General features: G+C 32.7%; 2 protein-coding genes across 3 annotated transcripts; both read left to right on the plus strand.

Moving 5' to 3' along the window:
• On the plus strand, window positions 1-5,489 carry LOC123221821 (glutamyl-tRNA(Gln) amidotransferase subunit A, chloroplastic/mitochondrial). 2 transcript variants are annotated; one of them, XM_044644741.1, is made up of 10 exons: window positions 1-648; window positions 1,565-1,876; window positions 2,395-2,574; window positions 2,658-2,752; window positions 3,079-3,154; window positions 3,298-3,375; window positions 3,676-3,769; window positions 3,896-3,945; window positions 4,331-4,444; window positions 4,728-5,080. In XM_044644741.1, exons 1-10 carry the CDS (start codon window positions 85-87, stop codon window positions 4,737-4,739), a joined length of 1,575 nt encoding a protein of 524 aa, XP_044500676.1. In that variant the 5' UTR covers window positions 1-84; the 3' UTR covers window positions 4,740-5,080. The 2 variants fall into 2 exon arrangements, with proteins under 2 accessions (XP_044500676.1, XP_044500675.1); XM_044644740.1 differs by lacking the exon at window positions 4,728-5,080 and adding an exon at window positions 5,207-5,489 and having other exon boundaries at window positions 4-648.
• A 1,135-nt stretch (window positions 5,490-6,624) lies between these two features.
• On the plus strand, window positions 6,625-9,014 carry LOC123220033 (tRNA pseudouridine synthase A). The gene is made up of 2 exons (XM_044642031.1): window positions 6,625-6,743; window positions 7,204-9,014. The coding sequence occupies exon 2, from the start codon at window positions 7,396-7,398 to the stop codon at window positions 8,704-8,706; it is 1,311 nt and encodes a 436-aa protein (XP_044497966.1). The 5' UTR covers window positions 6,625-6,743; window positions 7,204-7,395; the 3' UTR covers window positions 8,707-9,014.
• The last annotated feature ends 4,748 nt before the right edge of the window (window positions 9,015-13,762 follow it).

The following is a 13,762-nucleotide window of genomic DNA, read 5'->3' on the forward strand; positions in this document are numbered from 1 at the left end:
ATCAAATGCTAACCCTAATTATATTTTTAACTCCCTGGATAAAGCACAGGGCCAATTGAGACTCCACTCGTGTCTCACTCAAAAATGCTATCTACACTCCATCATCATCCTCAACGTTCTCTCTCGCGCTTCTTACCTTCCAACACTAAGCCCTATTCCTTTCATACAAAACCCATTTTCTCTTTCTCTTCCTCTTCCTCGCAACCCATCACCCAACAACCCCCCACCTCCGGCACGTCACCACCAGAATCCCAAATCCTCTCCATTCGCCAATCCCTCCTCTCCCGCCAAGTCACCGCCACTCAGCTCGCTGAGTCCTACCTAACCCGTCTTAAACTCACCGAGCCTCAACTCAAGTCCTTCATTCACCTCTCCAACAATGTCTTGAAAGAAGCTCAAGCTATTGATGAAAATATTAGGAAAAATGAAAACGTGGGACCCCTTGCTGGGGTTCTTGTTGGAGTCAAAGATAATATGTGTACAATGGATATGCCTTCCACTGCTGGGTCTAGGGTTTTGGAGAATTATTGTCCGCCTTTCGATGCCACTGCCGTGAGGAAAGTCAAGGAATTGGGGGGGATTGTTGTGGGTAAGACCAATCTGGATGAGTTTGGAATGGGCAGCACCACTGAAGCTTCTGCTTTTCAGGTCTTAGTACCTTTCTTCTTTTTGATAATTGATTAAAGCAAATAGAGTTGTTAAAGTTTCTGTTTTTAACGACATTGTGTTGTGCAATGATGCTAATCGAGTCTCACATGGCTAAGAATGAGCTTGACATGTGGTCAATACACTCCCTTTACAAACGCTTTTAAGGATTAGTTCTACCCATTAGTGGTTGTATTTGGTGACACGGTTTCACATTAGGGTTTAGGGTTTATTGATCCTGTCAAGTCGATGAGAATTTATTTTGAAATGCTGTTTGATTAATGTTTTGGGTGCAAGGTTTAGTGCTCTTGTCCAATTAGCCAGAAAATGTTTTGCATTAGTGGAGAGGTGGATTCTGTCTGAGCTGCTCAAGCTCAGATCAATGTTTGGCTTGAATGAGCCGAGTTCGAGAAGGGGTAACTCGAGCTCAAGATCAAGTCAATCCGGTTTGACTCAATTGAGTCGCTGAAATTTGCCTGCATATTATTCTCCTGTGACTTTTCTTCTTATCCGACAAATCTCTTTCTTCTTTTTTGGCAACCCTTCTTCTTCTCTGGAAAAATCAGTGCAAATGGAGTGAGCCAAACTTGATCTCTAGTTGGTCATTCTAGATTTGAGTTAAGCTCAAGGTGGCCATTGGTCTAGTTAGGCTCGACATAGCTTGAATCCACCCCTATATTAGGATGATTTGAATTTGTAAATAATGGAACTTCTACCTAACGGTGAATTTAGCAGTTGAAATATTACTATACCTGAGCTTGGTTCTAGTTCAATGGTAAAAACTTTCCAAATCCCTTCCTTCTCGTAGGATATGCAAAGCAGCCTTACTGAGAAAGCCAATCTGTGAAAGATGATTATGATATTTACAACTGGTAACTGGAGTTGGTTTACTCAGGTGATGTATCTGTTCATTCATTAGGTGACAGCAAATCCTTGGGATGTTTCTCGGGTTCCAGGAGGATCATCTGGAGGCTCTGCAGCAGCTGTTTCTGCTAGGCAGTGTGTAGTATCTCTGGGAAGTGACACTGGTGGAAGTGTAAGGCAGCCAGCTTCGTTTTGTGGTGTTGTTGGATTGAAGCCAACATATGGTCGTGTCTCAAGATTTGGACTTATGGCATATGCATCCTCACTTGATGTTATTGGATGCTTTGGTTCATCTGTTGCTGATGCCGGAATTCTTCTTAATGCTATATCAGGTCATGATAGACTTGATGCCACTAGCAGCAAGCAAGTATGTGTCCCTAACTTCTCATTTTTTCTTCTTCATCATTCTTTCATTTGATTATGCATGGGGATACAGATATATCAATGGTTCAGTAAGTCCTCATCATTACTTCTCTCTGGAGCAAACTATTATCTAATTTTATAATTTACTAGTTTTTTCCTAGAAAAATGATGCAGGAAATCTGTGTGTTTACACCAATTTGGTAAGAAAAACTGTATATGCTGGGGGAAAGACACATGGTCCCTTCTCATATTGCGTTCAAATTTGTCTATGTAAGATTAGTCTGCTTATGTAAGTTGAAGAGTCACCATATTTGCTGTTGAGAATTATATCTGGCAATATTTTATCATGTCATGGATCATCTGGCAGTTCGGATTTGTTGAAAACACAATATTTTGAAATTAGGTCTTGGCACTGTGAGCTTGTGGATGGTGCTACTGAATTTTGTGTTCTCTATATCAGTTTCATATTAGGACCTTTTTCTCCATGTTATATTTTAATTTTTTGATAATATCACCTTTCAGGAAGTGCCTGATTTCACAACTCAATTTATTTCTGCCACCCTTTTGGAATCCAAACCATTGAAAGGGTTGAGGGTTGGTATAATTCGTGAAACTCTTGATAATGGTGTTGATACTGGAGTAAAATCTGTGGTTCTTGGTGCTGTTTCTCATCTGGAAGAATTGGGATGTACTTTGTCAGAGGTGCCTTTGACATTTTCTCATAGTTGTTACATTGAAGTCTATGCAAATTATTTTAGGATTTTTTATTTTGACTGATATTGTAGGTATCATTGCCATCCTTCTCCCTTGGTTTACCAGCCTATTATATTCTGGCTTCATCCGAAGCTTCTTCCAACCTATCACGTTATGATGGTGTCAGGTAATTTATGGAAAAATAAATATTAGTAATAAAAATTCTTTTGTTCCTGTTACAGCCATTGTCTTTAAATTATATTAACAAAATATTTGCACATGTTTATTAATTTTACTTGCATTTGTAAATCTATGGGATGGGGAAGAAAAATATTTTGGTTATTGAGTTTTAGTTGAGAGATGCACTATTAAAAAACTTGAATCAAATATAGTGTCTGCTGTTGTCTAATTCTATGAAGGAATGATAAAGAATGTTTCCAACTCACTCATACAATATTACAGTATTATTAGATTATTCTGAGTCTCTGCCTGTATTCTTATGTCAATATCCAGGTATGGGAACCAAGTTGTTGCTGATGAGCTGAATGCACTATATGAAGATTCTCGTGCTAAAGGATTCGGTTCTGAGGTATGTATATGTCAAGTCGATATAAAATCCTTTTTTTCCCATTTTTATTCAAATTTGTTGATATTTTTGCTGCACTGAAAAATGTAACTTAGATTTGTACTAGTAAGGAATGTTAAATCAAAATGTGCATAAAACTTTTGCAGGTTAAAATGAGAATATTGACGGGAACTTACGCCCTTTCAGCCGGATACTATGATGCATATTACAAGCGTGCCCAGCAGGTACTACAATCATTGTTCATTAGTCAGGAGAAGTGCCAGTTCTGTGACATTAGTTATGGAGTACCAAAAACTATTTTTCTTACTATCATTTTAAGTGTCAAGTGTGTAAAAATCCAAGGAATTAGGAGTTAGTTGATGTCCTCCCATATCTTTTCATTGTTAATCTTTTTGCCTGTGTAAATTTTATTTGCCGGCCACGATTGAATGTATTGTTTTGAGTTATTATGTTATGAACTCGTGATCTTTTAAACCTTCTTTTTGCTATTCAAGAAAAAATTCATGATTGTAATAGTGTTTTAGGTGAGGACCTTAATTCAGAAAAGCTTTAAGGCAGCTTTGGATGAAAACGACATTCTAATTTCACCTGCTGCTCCATCTGCTGCTTATAAGATTGGTATTCACTTTTCTCTTTCATCGCAGTCCCGGTCCTGGTCCCCACCCCCTTTCCTTTTTTCCTTTGCTTAAAATGTTTGGTTTTTATTATATACTGAAATTTCCTAATTAATTGTGATGTTTACAGGTGAGAAAAAGAATGATCCACTGTCAATGTATGCAGGGGATATTATGACTGTAAGAATCTTTTTATCGCTCTATGATCTGCCATATTTAGGCTGTGTTTGCTACCACTCTGAATATTCATAAAAATAGATTTCTACATAGATTTTAATATCCTAGTCAATGCTGATACTATGGATTAATTTTGGAGGAAGCCTTTCTTTTTTTTTTAATTTTTTTGGGGCAATAGGAGGAAGCCTTTCTGAATGATCTCTTCCTATTGAAGTGACTTATAAGGTGTAATGTTTTTTTCAAACATGGCTGGCATTTGTGATTTTCTTTTCTTTTCGTTGCCATGTTTTTATTTTTGAGCTCTATTAGTTAGCATCAGGAACAGAACCCCAAATATTACCTGCTTTCATTTCTGTTTTCCTCATTTCAGATTTTATTCTTGATGCAGGTAAACGTTAACTTGGCAGGGCTACCTGCATTGGTTTTGCCATGTGGGTTTGTGGAAGGCGGATCTGCAGGCCTTCCTGTTGGTCTCCAAATGATTGGTAGAGCATTTGATGAGGTACAACTACTCATCTTGATTGCAATTTGATACTTTCGCCTTTGTTCATAATATGTTTCATGAGCTTTTTTGGTTTCTAAATTTCTTGTTTTGAGGCTTAAGACAACAAAGCACAATCAAATTATTGGTACATCAGGAAACAAGCATTAGGTGTAGCTCTGCATAACCTTTGCTAATTTACATTGTTACTTTCTCATACCAAGTAATACTGCAAATACAAGTCATTTATAAAAAGCTCTTATTTGCGAACTGATTACTAGTTTATATGGTTTGGTTTGTCAAGAGCTGTGCCTAGTCGGGGCCCTGTGGTGGGCTTCAAGTGTATGGGGGCAAACCTTGTGCAAAGAGTTCCCACATAGTTTGGGGGATAGCTTGAGCAAATGCATAATGGATTGGGTGGATTCTGTCGGAACCCTGATTATATCCATAATTCCTAGTTGTCACTGAAAGGCCGCCAACGGAGTGAGTAATGTTATTGACAAAATGAATTGTATCATCAGATAGACAAATGAGCTAATCTCAAGTTGAGCTACTGAGCTAAAACTATAGCTCAAGAACAGCTCGGATCAAATATACCCCTAATTATGGGTTGATGACGATTATGTGTCTAAAGATGTTATTGAATTTTTTTTATAATCATTTTGTATCACATAAGCTTGCAGTTGAAATTTATATGCAGTATTATTTATGAATTTGTACCTACTGATGAGGCAAGTAGAAGGATTATCAAGCTGATGAGATGATTCTGCGTACTGTATACAGGAAAAATTGCTGAAATTGGGTCATATATTTGAGCAGACTCTTCAAGATTGCAGTTTTGTTCCCCCACTCGTAGCAAAGATGGACTTGCGCAACTGTGAATGAGCATAGATTTTCAAGGCTGGTTCTGCCTAGTGATGTTGTAATTTAACCAATATTTTTATTCTCGGACCAAGCATTGGTCTGATGAATGGCCGGTCCAAGTCAACCAATGATCGGATTGGTTGATCTGTGTATTATTTAAATAAATATTTAAAATAATACTTAAAATATTTTTTTCTGTTTATTCTTTGTATATTACATTCGAATAATTAATTATCAAAATTGACTTTAGCCTGATGATAATACATGATTATTTTCATTACAAAATGTTGAGTTCAAATCTTGCAAATCTTAATATATTAATTTGAAACTAACTCTTTTAAATTCAAATTAATGTTAAACTAAGTTTTGTTTGAACTCATGTTAAGTCGAATTTATCTATATTTGTAGTCAATAAACTATTTGAACTTCTTGTGAGACTCATTTATCCTCTTAATTTCTAATATCTTTGCAAGTTTAGATAACCCTTGGTTGGGTCAATCTAGTTTAACACTATTTATGTCAGTTCAACACCAGTTAATCTAGTCTAATGGCTAAAAAAATTCTAATAATGGAGCAAAATTGGGACAGATTCCTGGTTAGATTAGTCAATTAAAGCAGTCTAGTTCAGACTCTAAGACAATTATCAAAGGGCGTTTGGTTCAAAATAGTGAAATATTATTTCAATAATATATTTTTATTATTAATATTAATTTATTTGATTCATTAAATAATAAAATATTTTAATAATTTTTTATTATTAATAGTAATACGGTAGTACATATAAGAGTAATGTTATTAAAATAATTTTAATTTTATTATAATTATATCTTTATTCATTAATTTGTTAGAAAAAATACTTTCCTATTTAATTAATATAACAAAAATAATTTAAATAATTATATCAAATAATATTTAGAAATTTTAAATAAAATAATATTTTAATATATTTTTTATTATATCTAACTTAACATAATGATTATTTATATCTATTAATTTTTATCAAATATAATAATAATTTATACTTATCTTCTAAGTCATCTATATTTATAACAATTTTTATTTGTGGTGATAAAAAATGAACCTGACCAAAAACACCCTCAAAGTTACAACTTCAGAGTTTTAAGTGTTTAAATTGAGCAAATTGAAATGTGTATTCCTTTTTCAGAAATTCATAAAAAAAAAAATTGAACCTACATAACAATATCCCATTTTATAACTGCATAACATATCCCTTCTATTTGAAACTTTTCCCAATAAATTATTGAACAGTAAATTGGATATAAATGTAGCTTTTTAAAATTTAGGGGCCCAACTGAATTATTCCATCTCCCCCATTACAAGGTACAGGCAGTACACAAAACAAAACCCTTTTTTTTTCGAACTTCAAACAACTCTCCAAATTATTACGCAGTAACCGCTCACGGCGGCGACAGCATCGGCGATACATGATTAAGAGGTACTCGCTCTCTCGAAACTTATGCGTTTTTACATAGACACGTAAAAATTTTCCTTTGTCAAAGTTTCTCGGCATCCAAACAAAGGATTAGGCTTTCATTTTTACAAAAAATACAAGACACCCTTCTCTTATCCATCCACTTTTGATTTTTTTTCTCTGGATTTTATATGTCTTTTGGTTTTGCTGAAATAAGTAAAATCCCATTCTTTATTTTTTATTTTTATTTTAATCCTTGAAATAAATTAAAATCAAAGTGCTAAATGCTTGTGAAGATATAAAGTTACTAGAATTATTATTTTTTTATGTAATTTAAGTTGACTTGCAGGTGGGATGTGTCTATGTATTTATAAGTGTTTTGTTGATGTTTATGAATGTGTTTAGCATTTTAGCATATGAGAGGCTTGGTTTTGATTATATTTTTTTGAGTTTGCATATTTTATACCTTTTCTTGTTCTTGTAGGGGTAAAGTTTGTGTGTTTGCATTTATCATTTTGCTACCACTAAACATGATGTGGTCAGGCTTATAGACATTGATTTCATTCTGGGCTATTTTATTTCTCCAAGCACACACTTTTTCTGTGGTGGTGGCTGGCAGCTATGTCGTAATGGTAAAGCTTTGGCGAGTTTACAAGTGCAAGACAACAAAAGGGTTATGATGAAATTGTTTCCTGCTGTGATTGTTAGTAAACAGTTTCAAACGCGTTTGATGGAAAAGGAAAACCAAAGTCATGATGAAAATAAGGTTTATGTTCACTATAACCATACCGATTCTTGTAAGCTTGTTAGGTGGACTGCAAGAGAAAGTTACCAGTTTATGTATGCAAGGCCCTGGCAGCATGTTGTTGAATTCTATTCTGATATAGTTAATGGCCGTTTGTTGCTATCAGACTTGTTTGGAACTGAGAGAGCATGTTTTGTTCATGATGATAAAGAAATTCCGGAGTTTGTAGCAGAGAGTGGTGGAACTGAAGATAGATCTGGGAGATGGGCAAGAGTAACATTTAAAATACTTGTTTCATATCATGGAGGTTCTTTTGATGGTTGGCAAAAACAGCCTGGTTTGAACACTGTTCAAGGTTTAGTGGAAACATCTCTTGGGAGTTTTGTTGATGAGAAGAAAGCGAAGTTGCTGAAAGAGAAGTGTAAACCATTGGAAGGTTGCGCTGTTGTTGCTGGCCGCACTGACAAAGGGGTGTCAGCTCTTGAGCAAGTGTGTTCTTTCTATACTTGGAGAAAGGATGTTAAACCTTGTGATATTGAAGATGCAATCAACTCTGCATCGCCTGGAAAAATCAGGGTTGTTTCTGTTTCCGAGGTGTCACGTGCATTCCATCCTAATTTCTCTGCCAAATGGAGGCGGTATTTGTATATTTTTCCTCTCAACAACGGAGAAAAAAAGGAAGAAACTAGTGACAGTGAGGAGGAGGGTGAATTTTTTTATTCAAATGGAAGTTCTAATAACAATACTAATGGAAATGATGAAAATATTGTGAAAGAACTTGTTGATGATGAGGGAGATGTTGAAACTGGAAGGAAACCAAGAAAGTTTTCAGTAAGCCGTGTTAATTTGCTCCTAAAGCAATTGCAAGGAAAGTTATTATCCTACAAGATGTTTGCACGTGATACCAAAGCCTCAAGAAACACAGGTCCACCAACAGAGTGTTTCATCTACCACGCACGAGCTGCAGAGACCAGATTACCAAGTTCTGATGATGATCATGGGGAAGAACGAAAGGTTATGTGTGTTGAGCTCGTAGGAAATCGCTTTCTACGCAAAATGGTACGGGTCCTTGTGGCCACTTCAATTAGGGAAGCAGCTGCAGGTGCGGAAGAAGATGCATTGCTGAAGTTGATGGATGCCACATGTAGACGTGCCACTGCTCCACCAGCACCACCTGATGGTCTCTGTCTTGTTGATGTTGGATATACGGACTTTGATCCACAAAATACCTTCATTGCATAAGGTATACTTTTTGTAGCCTTACTACTACTAGTCATAGTTTCCCATTGCTTGACCTGATAAGAATTATAAGTGAATTTCATCTGCATTTATGAAGCATAGGGTTGAAACTAACATTTATTCATTGTATTCCTTTAGAGAAATTTTCAATTATGCGTGTTACAGAACTACTTCTTAAAGTATATTAGTGTATTTGAGAGACTTTTAAGTGTAAAACTACTAGTGCTAGTGATCAATTCCATTTGAGCTGCATAAGCTTTTGTTCTTTAAACCAAATCAATTCAAATTGTTATCATCAGTTTGCTAATGTATACTTTATCTCACTTTTATTCTGATATAGTGAGGATTACAAAGTACTTTTCTTGTTCCAGTTATTTTGTTACAATAAAAACTCTACATTCCCAAAATTGTCATCCCAAATGACCTGTAGTATTACTCTTTGTTATATGTTTTGAATTATGGTCATTGCAACTTTCTGGCCTCTAGTTGAATGATCGACTGGTGCAAAAGTTTTTAAATTTAGAAAGCTAGTGGATCAAAATATGTATACATTGTTGATGAAGTGGATTGAATTGCTTTCTTACAGTTTACAGAAAGGCTATAAGAATATAGAGACCTTATCTCATATATATATAGGCCATGTTTGTCTTTTATACTATACGATAGTCTTACACAGTACAATATGGCATACGAAACATACACAATCTATGTACCAGTGTCTATTATTGTCAATGATGATGATTCGATTAATACTTGCCACATAACAATGCCCTTGAGACAAATGGATTATCTAAATGCTTTGTGTCATTAAGGAGGTTCTCATGGGAGTGAAATGGTAGATATAGATTTGAGCCATAGAAAATTATGATCATTAGCATTTCAATTTCTATAAATTTGTTTGACTTTGATTCAGAGTATCTACCCTTTGCTCTAATGGCAATTTCAAACCAATGTAGATTAGGGTTAGTTTGAAGTCTTCTCGATCATAATCATTTGATCGTTGATTGCTTGTAACAATGTTTTATCGTCTACAATAAGCATACTTTGTTGTGTACATGTAACAATGGTTTATGTTAGTTGTCTGAGTTTTTTCTTTTACTTTGGACGATAATCATAAAACATTTGGTTACTTAGAGAGCGATTAATTTATCAAAAACCATTTATTCATTTAAAACATTTTTCTTTCAAAAACATCAGGTTAAACTTAAAAAAAAAATTTATATAAGAGTAAGAATGTCGAAAGGGGATGTCATACCTCTTCGAGGCCCAGTTAAATGTGATCTAAATTGTTTGAATTTAAATTTGGATCAAATAAATTTAGTTTAAGTTCAGTATTAGATTCTTTCATAACAAATTCAACTTTAGATTTTAACTTATTTCAAATTTAGTCTTACTCTAGTTAAAATTCTAATTGATTTTAAATTAGGTCTTACTCAAATTTGGATTGCATCGAATTCAATCATACTTGACCATATCAATACACAAAGCAATGGAAATCCACCTTACAATTCTCGGAGACTTATATTTAAAAGGGGCTTTCGACTCCCTGATATTCAATCAAATAAAAATTTCTCTTTTGATATTTTAGAAAAAAAAATATAAATTTATCTATAATTAATGAATGGTTAGAATTAGGCCAAAAGACTTATTTCCACTCAAAGATTTGGTCCATTCCTAATTTTTCATATGTAAAATTTAAAATTTTAAATATTCACTATTTTATTAAAATTAAAGATAAAATAATTATTTAATAAAAATATAAAAAAATTAAAATTTTATTTTATTTCCCATCTTTTTTAATTTAAAAAATTAATAATATTTCTTCCTCTAAAAGATTGAGAAATTAACTTTTTTTCTCTAAAATTTTTTTCTTCTTTCTCTTACAATCGGTATCCAGTTAGCTGACTTCGTCTTCCCACCCGTCCATTTGTTGGCTTTCTCTGACCTTGTCTTTAATTTCATCCCATTAAAATTAATCAAAACCGAACGACCCTGGTCTATTCTTCCTTAGCTCGAATTGGAAAAATAAAACCAATAATAATCAACGCTGTGAAGTTTAGGAACAAATCAAACCTTGGATGAGAATAAGTCTTCTCACCGACAGAATTAATAATATGACAGGTTCATAAATATTTTCCGAATTACCTTTATATTAATTACCTTAACATTTCTGCTATCTGCACCTATGAGAGAAATTTTGGTGTTTAATTAATTATGTATAAGAGGGATTATTTATTTATATTATATATAAGAGGAATTATTTAAAACCCGAATCTGACCAGCAACTAGTTCTAAATCTAATTTTTTGAATTATTAATTAAAACCCGTTTTAATAATTAATTGACCTAAAGCGATTTAAATTTTTATTATAGGGCCAAAGGACTATTTTCTACCCAAGTTTTAATCAAATTTTAGAAGTACATATATAATAGTTTAAAATTTTAAATATCCATTTATAAAGTAATTTTTGTTAGGTTTTTTTATTAGAAGCAAGGCTAAACTTGTCATTTTACTACAAAATTTTAAAATTCTAAAAATTTATATCATTTCCCTTCCCTTAGTTTAGAAAACTAATAATTTTTCCCTTTAATAGAACTTTGAAAAAATACAATTTTCCTCTAAGGTTTCAATTTTTCAGTTGAGGCACCGATCTACCAGAATCTAGTGGCTCAATGGCAACAGAGAAGCATCGATGCTTCTGCACGACGTATCATTGTCTATATTGACACTTTTAAATGACGATATGTTGTCTTGATATTATCATCCAGATTGACACCTCTGGATAACGAAGTGTTGTTTAGATTGATGTTTTTAGATGACGAAACGTCAACGTTTTTGGACAACGATACATCAATCTAGACAACCATGCGCTTATGGATGTTTCTCCATTGTTATTGAGCCATCAGATTCCCATAGATTAGTGACTCACCTAAAAAATTGAAACCTTAGGAGGGAAATACGGTTTTTCAAACCTTTATTCTGAAAAAAAATTGTTAATTTTCTTAATTAAGAAAAGAAAATTATACAAATTTTTAAGAATTTAAAGTTTAATAATAAAATAATAATTTTATTTTTATCTCTAATAAAAAATTTTAATAAAAATTAATTCATGAATAAATATTTAAAATTTTAAATTATTATAGGTATGCTAGTGAGTTTCATCTATAATTTAGGTATTCACACTTTTATTATATTAAGATGACATCGTCAATCCAACTGATCAGACTGATGAAATCAATAGAACTATAAATTGACCATTTGACCAAATCAACCACCGGTCAGAGTCTTAAAACCTGGATTACTAGTATGTGTCAATGTCACTCTTGTTCTGACAAAATTTCTCATTAATTATTAAGGTCAAAATTCCACTAAGTGTCATTTCCACAAAATTCCAAAAATTGTAGTATGCTAAATAAAAAATAAATAATTAAATTAACATTTTATTTACTTACCTAATGAACAGTTGGCGTAAAAATCAAAGGTCGTGTTTTAGTTTTTGTATATTGAATTCCATTTGATTGTGATCATTCAAAGATCAACCATGAGAAAAGTTGAGACTTTGATCGGACTTGAAGAATTTGGAATTTAAAATTACATAATTAAATTCATGAACCTTGATTTTGAATGACTCGGGATTTTGTGTAGATAATTACTGCCAACCATATGAAAAGAAATCCCAAACATTGTGTATTTTGAACTTTGAATGGATTTGAACTGAGTTAGTTTATCTTAAAAGTTAGTTCAGTTTGATTTAATTTAATTCAAATTTTTTAATTCAAATTCAAATTGAATTCAAGATAGAAGAGTTAATTTGTTTTTAAAATTTAGTCAAATTTGAGCTAGATGATATTTGGTTAGATTTAATTTAAGTTTAACTTGAATTATAGCTTGAATATATAATTTAGATTTGTGATTCGAGTTCAATTTGAATTTATAGTTTGAATTTGTGATCCGAGTTCACAATCCATTGATAATGATATCATTTTACCTATATACTTAAGCTATAAATTCGAATTAAACTTAAACTAAACTGAATTAAATCATTTTTATGTTATCCAAGTCCAAATCACCTTTAATTTTAGTTTGATAAATTCGAACTAAACTCAAGTTAAACAATTTTTATTTGAATTGAACTCGAGTTAAAAGTGTTTTGGGCTCGATTCAGTTGGTATCTACTCCCACCCAAAATCAGGCTTCACCTTGACAATGGGTTGATCTAAGTCAGTGTCGATGTAATAAATCTAATCGATTGGTTTGAGTGATGATGCCATTGTGACATTAGTGACATAAATAAATCTTTTAATAAAACTATATACACTTATTTTAAGTACATAAATGAATATATGTTTGATATGTATTATCAATTAATTGATAATTTAGATTTAATTATAAAATAACATTCACTCATATTATAACAGACATCATATATATATTTATTTATATATTTAAAATAAGTATACGTAACATTTTTTTAAATCTTTACATGTATATTGAATTGAATTAGTCTGACACAAAAATGAATTTTGTCTAATAGTATGGCGTATGTCTTAGGGACACAAATCGGTTGAAAAAATTTACATTTTTCTTCTCCTGTCCAAATCAGTTTCAATGGAACGAAGCATAGCAAAAAGGACAAGTGGCCTTGACCGTCTAGTGGCATGGCGCATGTATGTCCAACCATTGGATTGCAAAGAGCCAAAGGACTTATTCCCACCCAAGGTTTAGTTTCTATTTCCAAACTTTTACTCTTCAGGTTTCAAAAATCTAAATATCTATTTATGAATTGTTAAACTTAATAAAATCTATTAGTTCTAAGAGTAAAATTATTGTTTAACTGGTGATACTAAAAAGATAAAATTTTATCTTATTTTTCCCTTAAACCTTACAAACTAACAAAATTTTCCCAATATTAATCTTTGAAAAGTTGCATTCTCCCCCTCCTTCCTAGGGTTTCAATTTTTCAAAGACAATTTTTTAGCAAACAATTGGCTTCTTTGGCGCTTTCTATCCTTCCTAGCGATGTCTCTCCCTTTTCGACAACTTGAAAGTCACTCTCTCC

The sequence above is a fragment of the Mangifera indica genome, chromosome 7, assembly GCF_011075055.1.
Source record: "Mangifera indica cultivar Alphonso chromosome 7, CATAS_Mindica_2.1, whole genome shotgun sequence".
Classification (NCBI taxonomy): Eukaryota; Viridiplantae; Streptophyta; class Magnoliopsida; order Sapindales; family Anacardiaceae; genus Mangifera; species Mangifera indica.